The sequence below is a fragment of the Falco peregrinus genome, chromosome 18 (assembly GCF_023634155.1).
Source record: "Falco peregrinus isolate bFalPer1 chromosome 18, bFalPer1.pri, whole genome shotgun sequence".
In the NCBI taxonomy this organism is placed as follows: Eukaryota; Metazoa; Chordata; class Aves; order Falconiformes; family Falconidae; genus Falco; species Falco peregrinus.
This window is the reverse complement of record NC_073738.1, coordinates 1022548-1044719: the sequence shown is the minus strand read 5'-3', so window position 1 is coordinate 1044719 and position 22172 is coordinate 1022548. Positions and strand designations below refer to the sequence as shown.

General features: G+C 52.6%; 4 protein-coding genes and 1 pseudogene across 4 annotated transcripts; all 5 read left to right on the top strand.

Annotated features, from left to right (window-relative positions):
* The first annotated feature begins 333 nt into the window (after positions 1-333).
* Positions 334-3368, top strand: LOC129782672 (uncharacterized). Its single transcript, XM_055790099.1, has 3 exons — positions 334-531; positions 2323-2424; positions 2758-3368. Exons 1-3 carry the CDS (start codon positions 334-336, stop codon positions 3082-3084), a joined length of 627 nt encoding a protein of 208 aa, XP_055646074.1. The 3' UTR covers positions 3085-3368.
* Positions 3369-5413: 2045 nt separating this feature from the next.
* LOC101919594 (olfactory receptor 6F1) lies at positions 5414-7325 on the top strand. The gene is given in 3 exon segments (XM_005236576.3): positions 5414-5604; positions 5714-5784; positions 6364-7325. Coding segments are annotated over 3 exon segments (1074 nt in total). The 5' UTR covers positions 5414-5563.
* Positions 7326-8666: 1341 nt separating this feature from the next.
* LOC129782644 (feather keratin Cos1-1/Cos1-3/Cos2-1-like) lies at positions 8667-10580 on the top strand (annotated as a pseudogene).
* Positions 10581-15207: 4627 nt separating this feature from the next.
* On the top strand, positions 15208-16466 carry LOC129782647 (feather keratin Cos1-1/Cos1-3/Cos2-1). Its single transcript, XM_055790053.1, has one exon. The coding sequence runs from the start codon at positions 15956-15958 to the stop codon at positions 16337-16339; it is 384 nt and encodes a 127-aa protein (XP_055646028.1). The 5' UTR covers positions 15208-15955; the 3' UTR covers positions 16340-16466.
* A 3616-nt stretch (positions 16467-20082) lies between these two features.
* On the top strand, positions 20083-21547 carry LOC129782614 (feather keratin Cos1-2-like). Its single transcript, XM_055789902.1, has 2 exons — positions 20083-20452; positions 20820-21547. Exons 1-2 carry the CDS (start codon positions 20285-20287, stop codon positions 21144-21146), a joined length of 495 nt encoding a protein of 164 aa, XP_055645877.1. The 5' UTR covers positions 20083-20284; the 3' UTR covers positions 21147-21547.
* Positions 21548-22172: the final 625 nt, after the last annotated feature.

Sequence of the window (22172 nt, the reverse complement as noted above, 5' to 3'; positions counted from 1 at the left end):
TCCAGGCACCAGATAAATTTTTTTCACATAGTCTATCCCTGCTTTACAAAACGCCCCATGCAGAGCAGAGGATCTTGCTGCCATTCAGAGGGACCTCAACAGGCTGGCAAAATGGGCTCAGAGGAGCCAAAGTCCTGCACCAGGGGAGGAGCAACCCCATGCACCAGTATGTACTGAGCACTGTCCAGCTGTAAAGCAGATTTGCAGAGAATGACCTGGGTTGTCCTGCTGGGCCCCAACTTGACAATGGGCCAGCAATGTCCCCTTGCCTCAAAGAAAGCCAGTGGTGTTCTGGGCTGCCCTGGGAGGAGTGTTGCCAGAAAGTTGAGGAACATGATGGTTCCTCTCTACTCAGCACTGATGAGGCCACTCCTGGAGTACTGGTTCCAGTTCTATCCTCCCCAGTACAAGGGAGCTATGGAACTACTGGAAAGAATCCGAAGAAGGGGCACAAGGATGATGAATGAACTAGAGCATCTCTCCTGTGAGGAAAGGCTGAGAGAGCTGGGACTGTTCAACACCAAAGAGAGGGCTCAGGGGGGATCTTACCAACTTATATAAATACCTGAAGGGAGGGTGTGGTGGGTTGACCCTGGCTGAACGCCAGGTGCCCACCAAGCCACTCTGTCACTACCCCTCTTCAGCTGGACGGAGGAGAGAAAATATAATGAAAGACTTGTGGATCAAGATGAGGACAGGGAGATCACTCAGCAATTACTGCCACAGTCAAAACAGACTCGACTTGGGGAAATTAATTTAATTTGTTGCCAATCCAGTCAGGGTAGGATAATGAGAAATAATACCAAATCTTAAAACACCTTCCCCCCACCCTTCCCTTCTTCCCAAGCTCAACTTCACTCCCGATGTTCTATACCTCCTCGCCTCCTTGAGCAGCACAGAGTGCTGGGCAGTGAGGATTGTGGTCTGCTCATCACACATTGCCTCTGCTGCTCCTTCCTCTCATGACCTTCCCTTGCTACAGCATGGAGTCCCTCCCATGGGAGACATTCCTCCATGAACTTCTCCAACATAAGTTCTTCACTAAATGTTCCAGCTTGAATCCCTTCCATGGGGTTCCATCCTCTGGGAACAGACTGCTTCAGTGTGGGTCCCTTGCCAGCAAACCCACTCCAGGGTGGGCTTCTCTTTGCGGGGTCACAGGTCCTACCAGGGGCTTGCTCCAGCATGGGCTTTCCATGGGGACACAGCATCCTTCGGGTATCCCCCTGTTCCAGCGTGGGGTCCTCCACGGGCTGTGGGTGGGTATCTGCTCCACCATTAACCTACATGGGCTGAGGGGGACAGCCTGCCGCACCATGGTCTTCATCACAGGCTGCCAGGGAATCTCTGATCTGGCACCTGAAGCACCTCCTCCTTCCCTTTCTTCACTGACCTTGGTGTCTGCAGGGTTCTTTCTCTCACATGTTCTCACTCCTGTCCTCTGGTGGCTGTTCCACAGGAGTAGGTTTTTTTATCCCTTCTTAAATAAGCTATCGCAGAGGCACAACCACCATCGCTGATGGGCTCAGCGTGGTCAGTGGTGGATCCGTCTTGGAGCCGGCTGGCATTGGCTCTGTTGGACATGGGGAAAACTTCTAGCAGCTTCTCACAGAAGTCTCCCCTGTGGCTCCCCGTATTACCAAAACCTTGCCATGCAAAATCAATACATAGTGCAAAGAAAATAGCCAGTCCCGTCTTAGAAACTCCCAGCGACAGGACCACAGGCAATGGGCACAGGCTGAAACACAGAAAGCTCAGTCTTAAATATCAGCAAACTCTTTTTTAAACTGGTGAAGGGGACCAAGGACTGTCATTGCCCAGAGAGCTTCTGGGCTTTCCTCCTTTGAGATATTTAAAAGGCATATGGAAAGCTTGAGGAGGAAGAGAATGAAATCCACCACTGCAGCCCAGATGGCTGGGAAGATGACCACAAATGAGCACTGGGGCAAGTAGGGTGGGACAGAGGAAGAGAGGGAAAGAGAATGACATGGCACATCCTCAGGCAGGGAAGCCCTTGGGTCACCAGCCAAGGATTATAGGGCTGGGAGCAGCTGGGCCCCTTCCTGTCAACGCAGCCCGAGGCAACCCCACCAGCGTGCCCCAGGCCAGCAACACTCGGGTGCACTGCACCCTGATGCCAACACGTTCCTGCCCTGGACACCTGGGACCTCCCAGTCCCCGCACCCAGAGGAAGCCTCTGTGAGGGAATTAGCCAGGAAATGAGAAGGCAGCATCCAGGACAACAGCCACCCAGCCCATGTTGTTAGCTGGGATGTTTTCCATTCACCTCATGAGCAGCTTTGAAAATTGCCACTTCCGCAGAAGCCACCTGTGGGCCTGGGGCAGGTCAGGGCCAGTATAAAAGCCAGCGCAGCTCCTCGCTCTCTCATCCACTTCTCTCTCCTCGTTCTCCTTGGGAACCAGGTGAGTCCGAAGCGCTTTCGCCATGTCCTTCTGTGGCCACGCAGATGCGTGATCCTCCACCTGATGCTGGGTTGTGGTGCTGCTTGTCATGGGAGGGGGAGAAGGGCAAAGGCCTAGCGCTTGGCTGAGGGAGCTGTTACTTGAAGAGATAGGCAGCAGCTCGGCTGGGCATGGTGGTACTTTGCCAAACTGTGTCTGGATGAGGCCATGAAACTCTTCTGCTCAGTTTCTACCCCGCAGCTCAGCAGCTGTCTTTGAAGAGCTCACAGTGGGGTGATGGACTCGTGGCAGACTGCTCCTCACCTGTCCCTGTGCTCTGCTTCCTCCCTCCAGGTGCACCTCCAGCCCCAAGCCATGTCCTGCTGCAACCCGTGCATGCCCTGCCGGCCCTGCGGCCCGACCCCGCTGGCCAACAGCTGCAACGAGCCCTGTGTCAGGCAGTGCCAGAACTCCACCGTCGTCATCGAGCCCTCCCCCGTGGTGGTGACCCTGCCCGGCCCCATCCTCAGCTCCTTCCCGCAGAACACCGTTGTGGGCTCCTCCACCTCCGCTGCCGTTGGCAGCATCCTCAGCTGTGAGGGAGTGCCCATCAACTCCGGGGGCTTTGACCTCTCCTGCATCACCAGCCGCTACTGCGGCAGCAGGTGTCGCCCCTGCTAAAGCCACTGGTGACAACCCGGACAAGGACCCCCAGGAATCCAGACCTAGACTGAGGACAGAGCTCCTGGCCCTTGACTTCAGAGATGCTGAGCATGAGCTGGGGTCTCTGAAACATGGCCAAAGTCTGCTTTCCCTGCTTGACTCTCTCCCATCTCCTGTCTTCTGTGTGTCTGGGCTGTAAGTCTCCCAGAGACAACTGGGGGGATCTGCTAAGCCCTCTCCATCTGTGGGGCAGGCAGATGGCTGCTCTGTGGGATCTCCACCATGGGTGACGGGCACAAACTTCTGGCAGCTGCCGGTGATCTCCCACCACCAGCAGCCTCCTCTACAAGGGAACTCATTTCCTGCTTCAGAGTCATTAAAGCTTTCTGCATCGCAGCCTCTGCCTCAGTGTAATCCTTTCTGGGTGTCATTGTCTCGAGCTGCTGAGGAAGAAAAGCATTTCCTTGGGTGGTGGAGGATAAGGTGGGGACACAAGCAGATCATTCACCATTCCCAGAGGAAGGGGAGGGTGGGACAGGACAACGAGTCCCTTGATGCTCAGTCACTGTTTCTTGGAGCTGAGGAAGACATAGTCAGCTTCTTGAAAGCCATTGGCAATCAGGGTCTGTGTTATGGCATCTCTGCTCAGACACAGCCCCTTGGCCTCAGAGCACGTCCTGCAGATGGGGAGCCCAGCCACTGCTGTCCCTCAGTGAGGATCCTGATGCTGCTGGAGCACATGAGCGGTCAGCAGCTCAGAAGTCTGTGAAGAATGGAGTTCCTCATAGTCTGAGTAGCTTTGTGTTGAGAGAAGAAACTCAGTGAGAAGATTACTGCAAAGGATGCAGGAGTGGGGATAGAGTAAGAAAAAGCATTTACTAGAGTCCAAGACCTTCTCCTCCTTATCCTCCCACCTGCCCCAATAATGATGGGGCATGGCCTGCATCCAAGGGCAAGGATAGCAAGGGCAGGTCACCTATATACCCTCTGTCCCACAAATAGTTCCCAGCACAGCACAGCAGATACACAGATGGGCAGGGCTATGGTGACTCACAGTGGTCTGTGCCCTGTGGCCCCTGGCCTTCCCCCAGGCATGAAGCAGCTTCCCGCAGGCCAGCTCTTCTCCTGGTGGGCATGCTGCCTGCTTCTGCATGGTGGACTGCTCCCCCATTGAGATCTTGGGGCCAGCTACTGCCTGACAGAACACATGCCGTGGGGCTTGGCCTTTCTTTTCCTGGTACTAGAACAAGCCATAAAAGTTAGCAGTCTGGTAGGTGCAGGTGGCCTGGAAGGTGTCTCTCTCTTTGGTAGTGTCTTGTCATTTGTCCTAGTGTTGGCTGGGATAGGGGACCTCAGATCAGTGTGGATGCCACAGCAAAATAATGCCAATTACTTCCCACAACGTTAACACCAGAGGAGAGTTGTGCTTTCACCCAGGTCTCTGGTCTCCACTGCTGCATTGCCTGGAGTCTGTGGGGAACACCTGTGGTGCCTGGCCCTTCAGAGCTGGCTCCAGAACACTGCCAACAGTGTGAGGAACCTGGGAACTGCTGCAAAGGTGTTTCATCCTGCTCCTGATTCCCTGTCCTCTCAGAAGGCTCTGAGATCAAGAGAGGGAAAAGGAAGCTCTGGCAATGCAGAAATGCAGGAGGAATGCATAGCCAGGGCATGGTGTGAGCCAGGAGAGAGCCAAGTTTTGACAGTGCCTGTTTCTCTCCACTGATGATCAGTGGAGCTCACCCAGAGACACCTGCTTTGGAGGGAAGGGAGATCAATTCCCCCCTCCTCATCTCCGCTCTGACTTTGCGCTTAGATCTTTACCTAGATCAGTTCAATGAGGACTGAAGACTTAGGCTTTAACAGCAGTTAGAGGCTCTGCAACGAGGTAGGTGAATCCCTGGAACTTACTCTCTCAGTATTCATGTGTCCCATAGTCGCCTTTAGTTATCTCTCACCCTGGGGGTTTCAAGCCCCTGTTACTGTTCAGCACCAAATACTTGACATTTCCAGTCTTTCAGGACATGGCTGTTTCAGACATCTCCTGTGCATCAGCAAATGGGTACACAAGAGATCACCGAGTTACTGACAAGACTCACATACCACAGCTGCGGGCAGGAGGCAAACACCCTGCCCGAGAGCCACTCCAGAGAATTGCACTGCTGGCCTTTAATTGGCCTGTGTGAAGAGGGAGCATTATCCATCTCCACAAGCCCCTAAGATCCCCCAGAGGTCAAACTCCCTGTGGGCCACAGAAGGAAAACAGCAAACGTCTCCCAGGTCTAGCCAGTTTGAGCTTCAGTGTGTTAATGAGGTGGGTGTGGGGATGTTCCTATGCTAATGATGCTGGTGACTCTCTGATGTATGCTCTCACTAGATGGAAACAAACTGCAGAGGCTTTCCACTGTGTGTGCACACAAAGCTCCTCGTGGAAGTGCAGTGATGGCTGTGAAGGGGAGAAGAAGATCAGCAGCACAAGCTGTCAGTACCTACAAGGTGGATGGAGAGGAAGCAACCCCAGGCAGTTGCATGCAGCTTGAAGTGAGTTGGCAAGGTGAGACCTGTCCATGCACAGGTGGACATTCCTTTGACATCACGGCATTCAGAGCTCCCCCAAATAAATCAACCTCTTCCCAATGCTCTCCCTCAGCCAAGGGGACCATGGCTTCATCTGAAGGATGGTCCATGAAGACATGTTGTTTGGATCATTTCCATGGCTGAGCTGGTGAGTGAAGCCTGCCTAAGTCATACAGCTTAGACTTCCAGTGCCTTGCACACTTAAGGAGAGCCAGATTAAGGGGGATTTCTCTGCTCTTTAGCCACATGAGATTTCTGGGATGTAAGTTCCTGAGGAGGAAGAAAGGAGAGAAAGGAATCCTTTGGGTGATGGTTCAACTCCATCTGTCTTAGATACCTACCTGAGGATGAGATCAGTTCTCCCCTAAACAACTGATCAAGAATCCTCCCTTGTTTGCAGGGAGGGCATAGATAAAACCCCTCAGTTCAGCTGCCTTCTCAGCAGAGCTACCATCCTAGAGGATGGGATTCAGCTCAGAGGACTTTGTCTTAAGCCACTGAGGCATGGATAAACAATTATCCAGGTTCATTTGGCGAACCCTGACCTTCAGGGTCAGACCAGTTGCCCAAAGGTGTTTCTGGGGGAAGGATTTCCCTGGCAATTTTAACTTAGAGTAGATGCTGTTTTCCCGTGCTCTGCACTGACTGCTTTTTCAGGGATGATGGCTTTGTTTCGCTACCAGTAGCACCTGAAGGATAGCACAGGCATGCAAATGCTCACAGAAAATTTGTCTTTGCAGATGAACCTCAACACGTCAAGGCCCACTGCAAACGGAACAGGTGTGGAAGAATTCATCCTTCTTGGCTTCCCGGGCATGTGGCATTCCCGGATCTCCCTTGTGGTGGCATTTGCACTGATGTACTGCCTGACAGTAATAGGCAATGCATCCATCATAGCCCTCATCTGGATGAACAGTAACCTCCATACCCCAATGTACTTTTTCCTCTGTAATCTCTCCTTTCTGGAGATCTGGTACACTACGGGTGCTGTTCCCAAAGCCATAGGAGTCATGCTGGGGAGTAGCCAGACTATCTCCTTCAGTGCTTGCATCCTCCAGCTGTTGTTTCTTCTCTCTCTAGGCTCCACTGAGTGTTTTCTCCTGTCTGTGATGGCATATGATCGCTATTTAGCCATATGCTACCCCTTGAGATACAGCTCCCTCATGAACAGCGTCCTCTCTACTCGGCTGGCACTCAGCTCCTGGCTGGGAGGCTTTCTGGCCATCTCAGTGCTGGCCTTTCTGACATCCAGGCTGACATTCTGTGGGCCAAATGTCATCAATCATTTCCTCTGTGATATAGATTCCTGCCTTGCCCTCTCCTGCAGTGACACATGGCCCGTGGAGCTGGCAACCTTCCTTGTCTCCTTAATTGTTGTGGTGGCCTCCTGTGTGGTCACCCTGGTCTCCTACATATACATCATCTCCTCCATCCTGAGGATCCACTCAGCCCATGGCCGGAAAAAGGCCTTTTCCACTTGCTCTGCCCATCTCAGTGTCGTCATGATCTGGTATGGCTCCACCATGTTCCTGTACGTCAAGCCATCAGCCCAGAAATCCCTGGATCTGAACAAACTCGTGAATACTTTCAACACAGTTGTAACCCCTTTGTTGAACCCCTTCATTTACACACTCAGGAACAAAGAAGTGAAGCAAGCTCTGGGTCGGGCTTTCCAGAAGAAATGAAGTGGCTTTTCAACAGGCTTCAGTGGGAGCAAAGAGATTCACCCTCTCCCTCCCACGACTTCTGCCCTGCAGAAGTTCCTCACCAAAGTGTAAGTGCACCTGGGCAACTCAGGCAGTGAGAAGCCACCAGTTCCCCAGTAAGCTCATCTTAGGCTGGGCTGAGCCTCAAGGCTAATGCTTCCATCTCCCCCTGTTCATTCCTGGGTAAACCTTGAATGCCTCCCAGTGCTCTAAAGACCAGCGCTTGCAAAAGGTCACAAACCCCATCCAGAAACACTCCTCTGATAGAACACTGGAGGAGTGATCCTCCCACAGGTTTGTATTGCAGTTTGCTATGTGCTCCATTTTTTCAGGGATTCATCTGAATCCCCTAAAGAAGTCCCAGCAGCTGCCTCATTGCTTTAGGAAATAGGTTTGTATTTTTCTGTTTAGTTTGATATTTTCTGGGTGTATCTATGCCCCACTCTTGTGGCTGTTTCATTGAATCCTACTCTGGCTCATGATAAAATTTGACAATGTCTGATATCTCTACCTATAGTCATTATTTCTAGCATAAGACCATCAATAAAATTTACATTCCCCTTCTTTCCTCTATCCAGTCTCTGAAAGAACTTTTTAATTTTTTATTAAAAATACGCAAATTGCTGTGCTTCATGCTAGATGTGTCAGGGTATTTCCACATCTAAAACCCCACATCAATTTTCAACAGTCCATAGTTCCACCCATTTCGGGCTTTGTTGTGGAAACACTTTAATGGGGCTGGCAAAGTCCCCAAACTGCAGAGCTGTGCAAGGCTGGCTGGGTCACAAGTCTCTCTGTACACACGCCGGGAGGACATTAGCACTTCCAAAGGGCACTTGCTTTCTGCCTTCATATGACTTTCATTTCAGAATAGCTGAATCATTCTCCAAACTCTTCTTGCTGTGCACTGACAGTGAAGGGAGTCCATGTGACCATTTCATAGGGAAGATGCATCCACATGGCAGACACACCTTTGTGAGCAGTGTGGGGTTGATTTCACCTGGGTGTAGAGCTCTCCAAATGGGATGACTGAGTCTGGACTGAACATCTACTCCTCCCTTCTGGAAGCAGTGGTGCTTCTGGAGGTGGCTCTCTTGTGTGCACCTGAATTTGGCCCAGGCACCAGTGCCCAAGGTCAGGCTGATGCCCACCCTTGTCAGCTGTGCTCTCTTTCTCGGTGGCATTTGGGAAAATGTCTGGGACAGCTCACTGAGGCTGGAGAAAGCATTTCAGTGCCTGTGCTGGGGACAATTCTCTGCCAGGTTTGTTCTGTTATGGTTCGTGTGCAGTCAGGGTCCTCCTGACTCTGGCTACTCTGTGGAGCTCATTGACAGAGCAGTGGAGAATGCCGCTGCTGTGAGCAGAACAATCCCTCCTGAGGAGGGAGACACACACACTCATGCACATCAACATGGAATCACGCAGACATTTCTGCACCCACGTGCATTCACACAGACCCAGCTGCACACGAGTGCACATAACAAAAGAACACGTACAGGAACACAACCAATCGTGGACTCTGCCATGGACATCTGGGGATGACCACAGCAAGACTAGAGCACTCAGGTGAAGGAAAACGCCCCAGACGTGCCCAAACCCTCTCCCTGGTGCAGAAAAGGAGGAAAAACAGGCAAGCAGAATTTTACTGGGAGCAGTGGTAGGCAGGACAGGGTCAAACACAGGAACTGAGACACTTCTTGCCAGCAGGGCCACAAAAAGCCCCAAAGCAGTGACGCAGGCTGACATCATTGACCTTTACCAGACTCCTCCAGCACGTGAGATGAGTCCCCTGCCCACGCTGGCATGTTTTGCACAGGAAATGCTGGGGTCTCTCATCCTGTCACGCCAAAGATGCCTTGACCGGGGAATGTGCCCAGGAAATGGAAAGGCAGCAATTCCGGAAGCCAGGACACGGCCCCCAGCATTAGCTGGGATGCTTTGCATTCAAGATGAGCTTGTCAGAAAATAATCACCTCCACAAGGGATGCCTCTGGCAGCCTGGGGCACTGAAGGTCCATGATAAAAGCCAGCCCAGCTCCTCGCTCCCTCATCCACTTCTCTTGCCTCCTTCTCCCTGGGAGTCAGGTGAGTCTCAAGCCCCTTCTCCTTCTCTGCTGTCTCTCAAAGCTCTCACCTCAGCGGACCTCTCAGCTGGTGCCGACTTTGTTCTGTGCCAGGTCTAGGGGCTGCTTGTCATGGGGAGGGAAGTGGGGAGAAGGTTAGGCATGGAGGGAGGCTAGGACTGTCCTGAAGTGGCTTCTGGTCACAGGGGTTAGGCAGTAGCCACATAGGTCCTGGTGGCTCTTTTTGGGCCCTGGCAGGATGAGGCCAAGGAACCCTCATACATCGCTGCACAGCCTCCTCCTCCGGCCCTGCATGTTCTTTGGCTCCCCCATGGTTTGGTGACAGGCTGCTCCTCATGCATCCCCATGTTTTGCTTCCTCCCTGCCCTCTCTCCCAGGTGCACCTCCAGCCCCAAGCCATGTCCTGCTGCAACCCGTGCCAGCCCTGCCAGCCCTGCGGCCCGACCCCGCTGGCCAACAGCTGCAACGAGCCCTGTTGCAGGCAGTGCCAGGACTCTGTCGTTGTCATCGAGCCTTCTCCAGTGGTGGTGACCCTGCCCGGCCCCATCCTCAGCTCCTTCCCGCAGAACACCGTTGTGGGCTCCTCCACCTCCGCTGCCGTTGGCAGCATCCTCAGCTGTGAGGGAGTGCCCATCAACTCCGGGGGCTTTGACCTCTCCTGCATCACCAGCCGCTACTGCGGCAGCAGATGTCGCCCCTGCTAAAGGTGCTGGCAACGGCCTTGGATAAGGACTCCCAGGAACCCAGAAACACGATGCTGGACAAAGGATCAAACTTTGTGCCATTGTTTTAAGAGCAGCTGATCATCTCAGGCTTGTCCTGCAAGGGCAGCCTGAAATGTGTCACCCTGGGCTCTCTGAAAACATGGCCAACGTCTACCTTTCCTCTCTTCCACTTGGACTTTTTCTCTCTCTTCTTTCTTGTCTTGTGCTGCCCTCAAAGCCTGCTGTGAGGACCCCAGAAAGCAGCTTGGAGTGACCTGCCAGCCTGTCTCCCTTTGCCATGCTGGCCAACGGATACGCTGTGGGAACTCTGCTGCAGGAAAAGGCAAACAGATTCTTGGCTGCTTCTGCTCCTCCCTGCACTGGTGGTCTCCACTTGGACAGATCTCCTTTCCCTCTTTAGACTCATTAAAAATTTTCTGCAACTGTGTCTGTGTCCTTTTGGTTGTCTTTCATCTGCACATTGACTGCCGAGGGAGGGACATTGCTTTGAAGGGGAAACAGGTGGGGGCACAGGGGGACCCTTCATCACTCCTAGAGGCATTGGATGGTGGAACAGAATGCAACGAGTCCTCTTTCAGGCACTGCCTCTTGAAGCTGACAAAGAGGAGCCTAGTTAATCTTCACCCAACAGCTATCACTCCTTCCTTGCTGTGGCTCTTCTCAGAAATATCCCCTTGGAACTGGTGAATAAGAGAACTCCTGACAACTGCTGTCCTCCAGAGAAGAACTGTGGGCACGTGGGAGGTCCTGGGGATGTCAGTAAAGCCTTGGGGAAGAGTGCTTCTCTTGTTTTGGAGGTAGCTCTGCTGGGCAAGGAGGCTCAGAAGAAGAAGTTGCCAAAGGGTGGCAGGAACTGGGAATGGGTGAATAGCTTTGGGGATGGCCCACACTCCCTACTGCACCTGCTCCTTCCCTCCATCACCTGATCTAGGGGCCATGGTCAGCCTGCCTGCACATGGGCAGCAGGGACAACTTCCCCATGCAGCCCTGTCACCCTTCAGCACAGTGTCTGCCACAGCCCTTCTGTAGCCCACGTGTGTAGGGCTGAGGAGCTCACAAGTTAGCGTAGCTACCAGCTGCAGCAGGCCTTGTGCTAGAGTCCCCTGTCCTGGTGAACCCAGCTCCCCTTTGGGTGAAAACAGCCTTATGACACTGACTGGTGACCAACCACACATGGGTGCTCTTTGGTGCCTTTTTTCCTCCTAGCAAGGAGCAGCTTTCTTCAGGCCCAGAAACTCTACAGTCCCAGAAACTCTACAGTCCCACAAGTGGCCTCTGCTCTAGAAAGGTGCTGCGTGAGAGGAGATGCCCCCAGCTCTGCAGAGACATGGCAGTGGGATTTGACTCTGCACTCAGCAGGATCCCCGAGCTGTGCCCGAATGTCAGAGTGTTGGCACCAGCCCAACCATGGGGCACATGCTGGAGCGTGGGGTGGGGTGCCTTCCCCCAGGCACCAAGCTCCATCAGCATTCCCTGAGCTCCGGGGCTGGCGTGCCCTTGTACTTCATGCAGCATCGCAGCTCCCCATGCACAGGCCAAGTCTGTCGCAGCACAAGCAAGCTGGCAAGCTGCAACAAGGCTTTACCGTGGGTTAGAGTCTACTGTCTGTGCTGTTTCTCCACCCTCCTGAGGCCAGACCACACTGCTCCTTCTCTCTGCTACATTTGGGTTCTTCCTTCTCCAGCACCGCTGCCTCCTCCATCCAGCCTCCTCCTCCCACACTCCTCAGGGCTATTTAACCATTTTGTGGGTATGAGCTACAGCTGCACATCGTCCATGTCAACCAACCCACTGCCTCTGCAGCAAGGCCACAGCTGCACATAATGTTAATCAACCCACTGCCTTCATTCCTCTACACAAGTCCTTCCCACATCGGCAGGCTTGGGGACCCTGCGGTGCGGGGGCTTGCCCTTACACAGACCCCACAGACTGCCAGCACCACAGGAGCAGGGTGGAGGACAGGGTCATTCCTCTGTGCTGGGGGCTGATCAACTGGAACACAGCTTTGCAGAAAATTACCTGGGTTATCCTGCTGGACACCAAGTTGATCATGAGCCAGAAATGGACCCTTTCCTAAAAGACGACTAACAATGACCTGGACTACGTTAGGAGGACTGTTACCAGCAGGTGATCCTTTCCCTCAGCACCAATGAGAGAACACCTGTGGTATTGTTTCCAGTTCTGGGCTCCTTAGTACAATGGAGATATGGATGCAGTAGAAAGAGTCAATGAAGGGTCATAAAGATAATTTAAGGGACTGGAGCATCTCTGCTATGAGGCAAGGCTGAGAGAACTGTAACTGGTTACCCTAGAGAACAGAAAGCTCAGGAGAGATCTTCATAATGTGTGGTGGATTGACCTTGGCTGGCTGCCAGGTGCCCACTAAGGTTCTCTATCACTCCTCAGCTGGGTAGGGGCACAAGATACAATGGAAAGCCCATGGGTTGAGATAAGGACAGGGAAATCACTTAGCAGTTACCATTGCTGGCAGCACAGAGTCAACTTGGAGCGTCACAGCACAGGCAGGCTAGCAGGCCACAACAAGGCTTTACCATGGGTCAGATTCTACTGTCCGTGATGTTTCTCCTTCCTCCAGATGCCAGGCCACACTGCTCCTCCTCCGTTCAGCCCAGCTGTCACAGCACTACCCAAACTAGCCGGCTGCACATTATCCATATCAGCCAACCCACCACCCCTGAAGCCAGCCCACAGCTGTACATTATCAATGTTAATTAACCTGCCTTCATTCCTCTAGAATTCCTCTATATTCAAGAATTTATTTCCAATCAAAATTAGAGCAGGATAATGAAAAATACAAACAAATCTAAATCCACATTACCCACAACCCTCCCTTCTTCCAGGGCTCAATTTCATTTTTGACTTCTCTACCTCCTCCCCTCAAGGGGTGCAGGGTGACAGGCAATGATGAGGTGCAGTCAGTTCGTCACATGTTGTCTCTGATGGTCCTTCCCTCTCATGCTTTTCCCCAGCCCCAGCATGGGGTCCCACCCACAGGAGACAGTCCTTCACAAACTTCTCTAATGTCAGTCCTTCCTACAGGCTGCAGTTTTTCATGAACTTGTTGCAGTGTGGCTCCCTTCCATGGGGTGCAGTCCTCCAGGAACAGACTTCTCCAGCACGGGTGCCCTGTGGGACCACATTCCTGCCAGGAACCTGTTCCAGCTCTCAATGGGCTCACAGCTTCCTTCAAGGTACATCTACCTGCTCTGGTAGGAGGTCCTCTGTGGTCTCCAGGGTGGATATCTACTTCACTGTGGACCTCCATAGGCTACAGCAGGACAACCTGCATCACCATGGTCTCTACCACAGGCTGCAGGGAAATCTGCTCCAGCACCTGGAGCTCTGATGCCACCTCCCCCTCCTTCACTGACCTTGGTGTCTGCATAATTGTTTCCTCTCACCTATTCTTACCTCTCTCCCAGGTGATGTTGCACAACAATTTATTACCTCTTCTTAAATATGTTATCAGAGAAATGCTAGCAACATCACTGATTGGCTCATCTTTGGCCGCAGATGGGTCTTTCTTGGAGCTAGCTGGAACTGGGTCCATCCAACACAGGAATGGCTTCTAGCATCTTCTCACAGAAGCCACCTCTGGAATCCCCTCCACTGCCAAAACCTTGTCATGTAAACACAATACACTGTATAAATAAGTAACTGAAGGCAAGGTGCAAAGACAACTTCTCAGTGGTGCCCCATGACAGTGCCATGGGTGATGGGCACAGGCTGAAACACAGGAGGCTGTCTGAAAACGCTTTTTTCCTGTAATGGTGACTGAACACTGGAACAGGTTGTCCAGAGAGGTTGTGGAGTTTCCCTCCTTGAAGGGATTCAAGAGCCATCAAGACATAATTCTGGGCAACCTGCTCTAGGTGACCCTGCTTCAGAAGTGTGGTTGGGCAAGGTCACTTCTAGTGGTCCCTTCCAACCTCAACCATTCTGTGATGCTCCAGAAGACTTTTTACAAATTCCCTACAGTTGCTATGCCTTTCCAGGAGAGCAGAAAAGGGTGCTTTCAGTGCATGCTCATAAAAGAGGCTTTTAAATTTTCAGTCATTACTGTTTTGTCATAGACTACCTCCTGCATGTTCCAAAGGGGCCTTGGTATCTATTGCACACTTCTGCTTGTTCCTGGTGATACAGCACTGGTCTATCAGAACCTTTTTAAGGTTGTGACTGTCTAGATTTGCACTGTAATACAACACAAGATCCCTCAGTGCCTCAAAATTGATCTTTCCTCTGTTGCACTTAAAGTGATGCATTTAACCTTGAAATTACCCTTTTCTTTAGACTGCAAGCAGCAGTAAGATTTAGGGCCCAATGACACAAACTCCATGATATGCTTATCTGGCAGACACTTGCCCATCAACTCACTGGGCAAGGGGGTCCCAGCACCCCAGATGACTCACAGATATCACAGAGGCTGTGACAAGATAAAGGGAATGGTTTTGCAGGGCACCTGAGAGATTGTAAAGCTCTAGGTGTGCATACCCTGTTGTGAAGCAAGCTACAGAAATGTTAGTATTGTACACTCCAGGGTCACGTACCCTTGGTGTGGTTCCACGAGACCGTGGCTGTATCTTCATCAATAAAAGCACCAAAAAAAGACTTTCTCCATAAGCTGGAGAAAAGAGGTAACCATGATACTCATCTGGTTGTTTTACAATGTTAACGTCAAGGAGGTTGGGTCTCTGTCCAAATATTCCCCACAAAGAATTTAAAACCAGCCTTATCACTTGGATTTTCTTACTATGCTCAGGTCGCAAAAAAGATATCATCTTTCTGCCTGTAAAGTTTCAAGTTTAAACAAGTTTCATTTAGAGAAGTAATGCCTGATAGAAAGTAATAACTCTATCTTTCTACATATTGTCTAGCTCCAAACCTCTGGATCAGCCAGTCCCACCACCTGATGCACTCTGTGGAAGCCATGACGTGCACCTCTGTGGTATTCGAGGGTGGGGGCTAAAAGGGGCTCTCAAGTACTCCCTCAGGGCTTGGGGGAGCATCAGGCAGCCCACACAGGGAAGCTGTCCTTATCCTGTTGGGAGGGAAGCAAAAAGAAAGGCGCAGCATGTCCTCAGGCAGGGAAGCCCTTGGGTCACCAGCCAAGGATTATAGGGCTGGGAGCAGCTGGGCCCCTTCCTGTCAACGCAGCCCGAGGCAACCCCACCAGCGTGCCCCAGGCCAGCAACACTCGGGTGCACTGCACCCTGATGCCAACACGTTCCTGCCCTGGACACCTGGGACCTCCCAGTCCCCGCACCCAGAGGAAGCCTCTGTGAGGGAATTAGCCAGGAAATGAGAAGGCAGCATCCAGGACAACAGCCACCCAGCCCATGTTGTTAGCTGGGATGTTTTCCATTCACCTCATGAGCAGCTTTGAAAATTGCCACTTCCGCAGAAGCCACCTGTGGGCCTGGGGCAGGTCAGGGCCAGTATAAAAGCCAGCGCAGCTCCTCGCTCTCTCATCCACTTCTCTCTCCTCGTTCTCCTTGGGAACCAGGTGAGTCCGAAGCGCTTTCGCCATGTCCTTCTGTGGCCACGCAGATGCGTGATCCTCCACCTGATGCTGGGTTGTGGTGCTGCTTGTCATGGGAGGGGGAGAAGGGCAAAGGCCTAGCGCTTGGCTGAGGGAGCTGTTACTTGAAGAGATAGGCAGCAGCTCGGCTGGGCATGGTGGTACTTTGCCAAACTGTGTCTGGATGAGGCCATGAAACTCCTCTGCTCAGTTTCTACCCCGCAGCTCAGCAGCTGTCTTTGAAGAGCTCACAGTGGGGTGATGGACTCGTGGCAGACTGCTCCTCACCTGTCCCTGTGCTCTGCTTCCTCCCTCCAGGTGCACCTCCAGCCCCAAGCCATGTCCTGCTGCAACCCGTGCATGCCCTGCCGGCCCTGCGGCCCGACCCCGCTGGCCAACAGCTGCAACGAGCCCTGTGTCAGGCAGTGCCAGAACTCCACCGTCGTCATCGAGCCCTCCCCCGTGGTGGTGACCCTGCCCGGCCCCATCCTCAGCTCCTTCCCGCAGAACACCGTTGTGGGCTCCTCCACCTCCGCTGCTGTTGGCAGCATCCTCAGCTGTGAGGGAGTGCCCATCAACTCCGGGGGCTTTGACCTCTCCTGCATCACCAGCCGCTACTGCGGCAGCAGGTGTCGCCCCTGCTAAAGCCACTGGTGACAACCCGGACAAGGACCCCCAGGAATCCAGACCTAGACTGAGGACAGAGCTCCTGGCCCTTGACTTCAGAGATGCTGAGCATGAGCTGGGGTCTCTGAAACATGGCCAAAGTCTGCTTTCCCCTGCTTGACTCTCTCCCATCTCCTGTCTTCTGTGTGTCTGGGCTGTAAGTCTCCCAGAGACAACTGGGGGGATCTGCTAAGCCCTCTCCATCTGTGGGGCAGGCAGATGGCTGCTCTGTGGGATCTCCACCATGGGTGACGGGCACAAACTTCTGGCAGCTGCCGGTGATCTCCCACCACCAGCAGCCTCCTCTACAAGGGAACTCATTTCCTGCTTCAGAGTCATTAAAGCTTTCTGCATCGCAGCCTCTGCCTCAGTGTAATCCTTTCTGGGTGTCATTGTCTCGAGCTGCTGAGGAAGAAAAGCATTTCCTTGGGTGGTGGAGGATAAGGTGGGGACACAAGCAGATCATTCACCATTCCCAGAGGAAGGGGAGGGTGGGACAGGACAACGAGTCCCTTGATGCTCAGTCACTGTTTCTTGGAGCTGAGGAAGACATAGTCAGCTCCTTCTAAGGCAGTGGGGAACAAGCCCTGCATTCTGGCATCAGGTCTTTGACATTGTGTCCCACAACATCCTTTTCTCTAAATTGGGTCCTTATTCTCCTTAAGTACCTCCAGCTCAGTGACCAGATATTTGTTTTGATTTGCAGGAAATGAAATTTTATAAGATTCCCCAAATTGACACTGCTTTACCTGTGGCATGTTGTTGTGGTTCAACCCCAGCCTTTAACTAAGTACCACACAGCTGCTCACTCACTCCCCCATCACCCAGAGAAATGGGGAGGAGAATTGAAAAGGAATGCAAAACTTGAGGGTTGAGATTAGAACAATTTAATAATTTAAATAAAAGAAAACCTATAATACTACTACTAACGGTTATAATGAAAAGGAGGAAGAAGGAGAGAGCAACAAAATCCAAAGGGAATGGAGGAAAGAAAAGAAGCGATGCACAATACAGTTGCTTACCACCTGCTGACTGATACCCAGCCAGTCCCCAAGCAGTGGTCCCAGGCCCTGGCTCACCCCTTCCAGTTTGTATACCAAGCATGACATCATATGGTATGGAACAACCCTTTGGCCAGTTGGAGTCAGCTGTCCTGGCTGTGTCCCCTCCCGGTTTCCTGTGCCCCTCCAGACCTTCTCACTAGCAGGGCCTGAGAAACTGACAAGTCCTTGACTTCATATAAACATTAAGTAACAACAACCAAAACCATCAATGTGCTATCAACATTTTTCTCACCCCAAATTCAAAACAGTACTGCACCAGCTGCCAAGAAGAATATTAACTCTTTCCCAGCCAAAACCAGGACACAGGTATTTGAAATCTTTTTTCCGACTCCTCTGAGTACTGAGAAGCTTTTTTGGCCCCAGCTCTGACTTTGCAGGCACAGCCCCACACCACCAAACCTTATGTGTGTTTTACAGAGACAGAAGAAGTATGGTTTAGCTTGAAAGCATAATTAAAACAAAAAACAACCTTTTTCTTGGTCAGGGAGAGGTGACAGATCAGCATGGCAGAGAGCAGCATGCCAGAGAAAATGTGGGTAAACATTGAAATTTTAGTTACAGCAGTCAGGAAATAGCACAACACAAATAAAATAGCAAACAGCAAAAAGCTTTACCATTGGGCAAACTCTACAGTCTGCACTGTTTCTTCATCCTCCAGAGACCAGACCAGACCAGACCAGACCACACTGCTCCTTCCCTCTGTCTCATCCCAATCCTTCTGCTTCATCCAGACACCCACTCTCTCCCACACACCTCAGAGCTATTTAACCACTCTGCTATAGGATCACAGCTGTACATCATCAAAGCAATCAACCCACTGCCTTTGCTCACCTACAGGTGAACTCCCATTCTGGAAGTCCAGTCATCCCTGACAGGATAGGATAGGATAAGGTAGGATTGCATAGGAAAGAATAGAACAGAATAGAATATTTTCAGCTGGAAGGGACCTGTAATGATTGTATAGTTCAACTACCTGATCACTTCAGGGCCAAAGAATAATTAAAGCATGTTATTAAGGGCGTTGTCCAAATGCCTCTTAAATACTGACAGGCACAGGGCGTCAACCACCTCTCTAGGAAGCCTCTTCAGTGTTTGACCACCAGCTCAGCAAAAAAATGCTTCTGAATGTCAAGTCTGAACCGCGTCTGATGTGACTTTGAACCATTCCCACACGTCATGTCACTGAGTACTGGGGAGAAAAGCTCAGCACCTCCACCCCTGCTTCTCCTCCTCAGGAAGCTGTATTGAGCAGTGAAGTTCCCCCTCAGCCTCCTCTTCTCCAGGCTAGACAACCCCAAAGCCCTTAGCTGCTCCGCATAGGACATACCTTCCAGCCCTTTCACCAGCTTTGTTACCCTTCTCTGGATACATTCAAGTACCTTAACAGCCACCATAAATTGTGAGGCCTAGAACCGCATACAGAACTCAAGATGAGGCCACATCAATGCTATAAAAAACAGAATAATCATCTCTTTTGACCAGCTGGTTATACTGTGCTTAATACACCCTGGTATAAGGTTTGCCCCCTTGCTGCCAGGGCACAATGCTAACTCCTATGGAACCTGCTGTCAAACACAACTCCAAGATCCTTTTCTGCAGGGCTGCTCTCCAGAAACTCATCTCCTAATTCATACTTGTATCTGGTGTTACTCCGTCCTAGGTGCATGAATCTGGCACTTAGTCGTGTTAAATTCCATGCCATTAAGGACTGCCCAACGAGCCAATGTTATCTGGCAGCGTGGCACCCGGCACGCAGAGAAGCACCAGGGACTACTCCGCAGACAGGGCAAAGAACCTCCCTGAATCCACCCGAGAGCTGGAGTTATTTTTACACTGCCGGACTGTGTATCCAGCTCTCCATCACCTTATTAGCTCATTCCTTCTGCTCATTCCTCGTCTCACTCTCTATACTCTCAAAAATGCTGATCGATGTATCTGTACAATCTTATATTGCAATATAAGATCAGGATGGCTCACGTCCATCCTGATACTCAAACCTGGCAGCTCATGCTGCTTTCCACAGTATCTCACAAGGGTGTGAGTCCGTCACTTTTTTCTGTGTCACCCAACGGCCTGTAGTGACAGTCTCATTCAGAAGGAGGAGACATCAACTTTCTTGCTTCCGTTCTGCTTGTGCATCTTACCAAAAATTTCCTGCACAATTCAACGTCACCTGCCCATGCCTGGTACTTCAGCATTTCATCCCTTCTAGCATTGAAGCGGCTTCACTGTGTGGCTCCAAGGACTTAGTCCATTCCTACTTACGTACAACTCGTTTTCATAGAACGATAGACTCGTAGCATGTTTGGGTTCAAAGGGACCATGGAAGATCACCTGCTCCAAGCCCTCTGCCTTGGGCAGGGACATTCTTCATTGGACAAGTGGCTCAAAGCTCCATCCAACCTGACTTTGTTTTATTCAGTAATTCTGGAAGATAAGGCCTATACGATCTCTTTTCCTTTCTTCCTCTAAACATCTACGTAAGAACAATACATCAAGAGGAACTTGCAGACATTACAAAAATACCAGTGTGGAGTCTCAGTGCTCCTTTTATGCCCATTGGTTTGTACGCGAAAACAAGGTCAGGTCTCAGCAGACCAAGTTTGCAGGGCTAGAGCAGCTGGAGCCGTTCCTGTCTGAAGGATCACAAAAACACCCAAAAGAGAGAGCCCAGGCTGACATCACCTGCCTGCACTGGACCCCTCTGGCACTTAGGCCGTGTCTTCTGCCCACAGTGAGGCAGCCTTGCCCCGGAAACCACGGGCCCTCTCATCGCAGCTCTCAAAAGAGACGTCTGTGACGGGACGGGTATGACATAAACCAGGAAACGCAAGGGCAGCGTAGAGGGAAAGAGCAACACATGCCATGTCATTACCGGGGATGTTTCCGTTCATTAGCAGCATGCCGGAAAATTGCTGCTTATGCAGCGGCTGCCTTGGCCCTGAGGCAGCGTGGGGCCAGTATAAAAGCCAGCCCAACTGATGGCTCTCTCAGCCGCTTCCGTCACCTCCTTCTCCTTGGGAACCAGGTGAGCTGGAAGCCCCTTTTCTCCTCCACCTCCTCCTCCAGGACAGGGTCTAGCCTTCGAGGGCAGCTCAGCTGGTACCTGCTCCTTGGTCTTATGTTAGTGCTCCGAGACGGGGGTGGCGGGAGAGGTCAGAGGAGAGACAGTCTGTCACGGAGACAGGCTGAGGCTGGGCTGAGCTGGCCCTCTGCTCCAGGCTAGTGATGAGCATCCCTGGGCCTGGCTGCTATGCGCAGGACCCCGCTGAGCTCGGGCAAAGAAGCCCTTGTTTCCCGCTGTGCAGCCCCCTGCCTTGGCTTCCTTTTGGTGGGGTTGCAGGCTGCTCCTGAGGTGTCCCTGTGCTCTGCTTCCTCCCTGCCCTCTCTCCCAGGTGCACCTCCAGCCCCAAGCCATGTCCTGCTGCAACCCGTGCCAGCCCTGCCAGCCCTGCGGCCCGACCCCACTGGCCAGCAGCTGCAACGAGCCCTGTGTCAGGCAGTGCCAGGACTCCGTCGTCGTCATCCAGCCCTCCGCCGTGGTGGTGACCCTGCCCGGCCCCATCCTCAGCTCCTTCCCGCAGAACACCGCCGTGGGCTCCTCCACCTCCGCTGCCGTTGGCAGCATCCTCAGCTGTGAGGGAGTGCCCATCAACTCCGGGGGCTTTGACCTCTCCTGCATCACCAGCCGCTACTGCGGCAGCAGGTGTCGCCCCTGCTAAAGCCACTGGTGACGGCCCGGACAAGGATCCGCTGGAACCCAGAAGATGATGCCAGGCTGAACGACGGAGACTCTGGCCATTGCTTTGAGAGGGGCTGAGCATGCCTCACGCCTCCTGCAACGGGTGTCAGCCCTGAGGAAGGGGCCAGCCTGGGCTCTCTTGAAACATGACCGATGCCTCTCGTTGCCTTCCTCCACTCTCTCCTTTTCCTCCTTTGCCTTTGTTTTTGTCCACTCCCCTGGGCCATGAGGCCCACCAAAGCCAGCCTAGGGGGGACCTGCCTGTCCCTCTCCCTCTGTGGGGCACTGGCTCTTGGCTGTCCGCGCGACCCTTTCCCTGTGGCCTCCCCTCAGAGACATCTTGTTTCCCTCTTTGGACTCATTAAACTCTGCAGCATCCCAGCCCCTGGCTCTGTGTGGTCCTTTCCTCTCTGGATGTTCTCTAAAGCTGCGCAGGGAGGAAGGAGATGCGCCGGGAGGGAACAAATGGGGGAGCAAGTGGATCCTTTCTCATTCCTAGACCAATGGGAGGGCAGCACACACAGCCCCATGGCCTCCTTTGGTCGCTGTCCCTCGGAGCTGAGGACAACATCTCTGGCCACTGCACAGCCCGTGCCCATCAGCCCTTCCCGTGCTGTGTGTCTGCCCAGAAATAGTCCCCTTGGCCTCCAAACAAGCCCTGCGGATGGTGATGCCAGCTTGCCCTGTCTTCATGGGACGAGCCCGGTGCTGCAGGAGGCCCTGGGAGGTCAGCAGCCCCACGGGCACTCAGGGCAGTTCCTCTTGCTCTGGATGGAGCTGTGCTGGGGGAGAAGGCTCAGACAGAAGGTGGCGACGAGGACAGAAGGAGGGAATAGCAGGAGAAATCACCCTGGCTAGAGCCCACAGCCGCCTCCTCCTCACCTCCCCACCCATCTCCAGGAGGAAGGGGCAGGGTGTGCATCCGAGGGCAAGGGTAGCTACGGCAAGTCCCCTCTCATTCCGTCACGTCCGTACAGCGGGTCCCTGCAGAGGCCAATGGGCATCA

Bases quoted from the DNA above. Each gene is read 5' to 3' on its own strand.
- LOC129782672 (XM_055790099.1), top strand. From the start codon at position 334: ATGATGGTTCCTCTCTACTCAGCACTGATGAGGCCACTCCTGGAGTAC. The intron at 532-2,322 runs GCTCAGGGGGGA...CCACTTCCGCAG, and splicing joins TGTTCAACACCAAAGAGAGG to AAGCCACCTGTGGGCCTGGG. The intron at 2,425-2,757 runs GTGAGTCCGAAG...TCCTCCCTCCAG, and splicing joins TCGTTCTCCTTGGGAACCAG to GTGCACCTCCAGCCCCAAGC.
- LOC129782647 (XM_055790053.1), top strand. From the start codon at position 15,956: ATGGACTCGTGGCAGACTGCTCCTCACCTGTCCCTGTGCTCTGCTTCC.
- LOC129782614 (XM_055789902.1), top strand. From the start codon at position 20,285: ATGCCATGTCATTACCGGGGATGTTTCCGTTCATTAGCAGCATGCCGG. The intron at 20,453-20,819 runs GTGAGCTGGAAG...CCTCTCTCCCAG, and splicing joins TCCTTCTCCTTGGGAACCAG to GTGCACCTCCAGCCCCAAGC.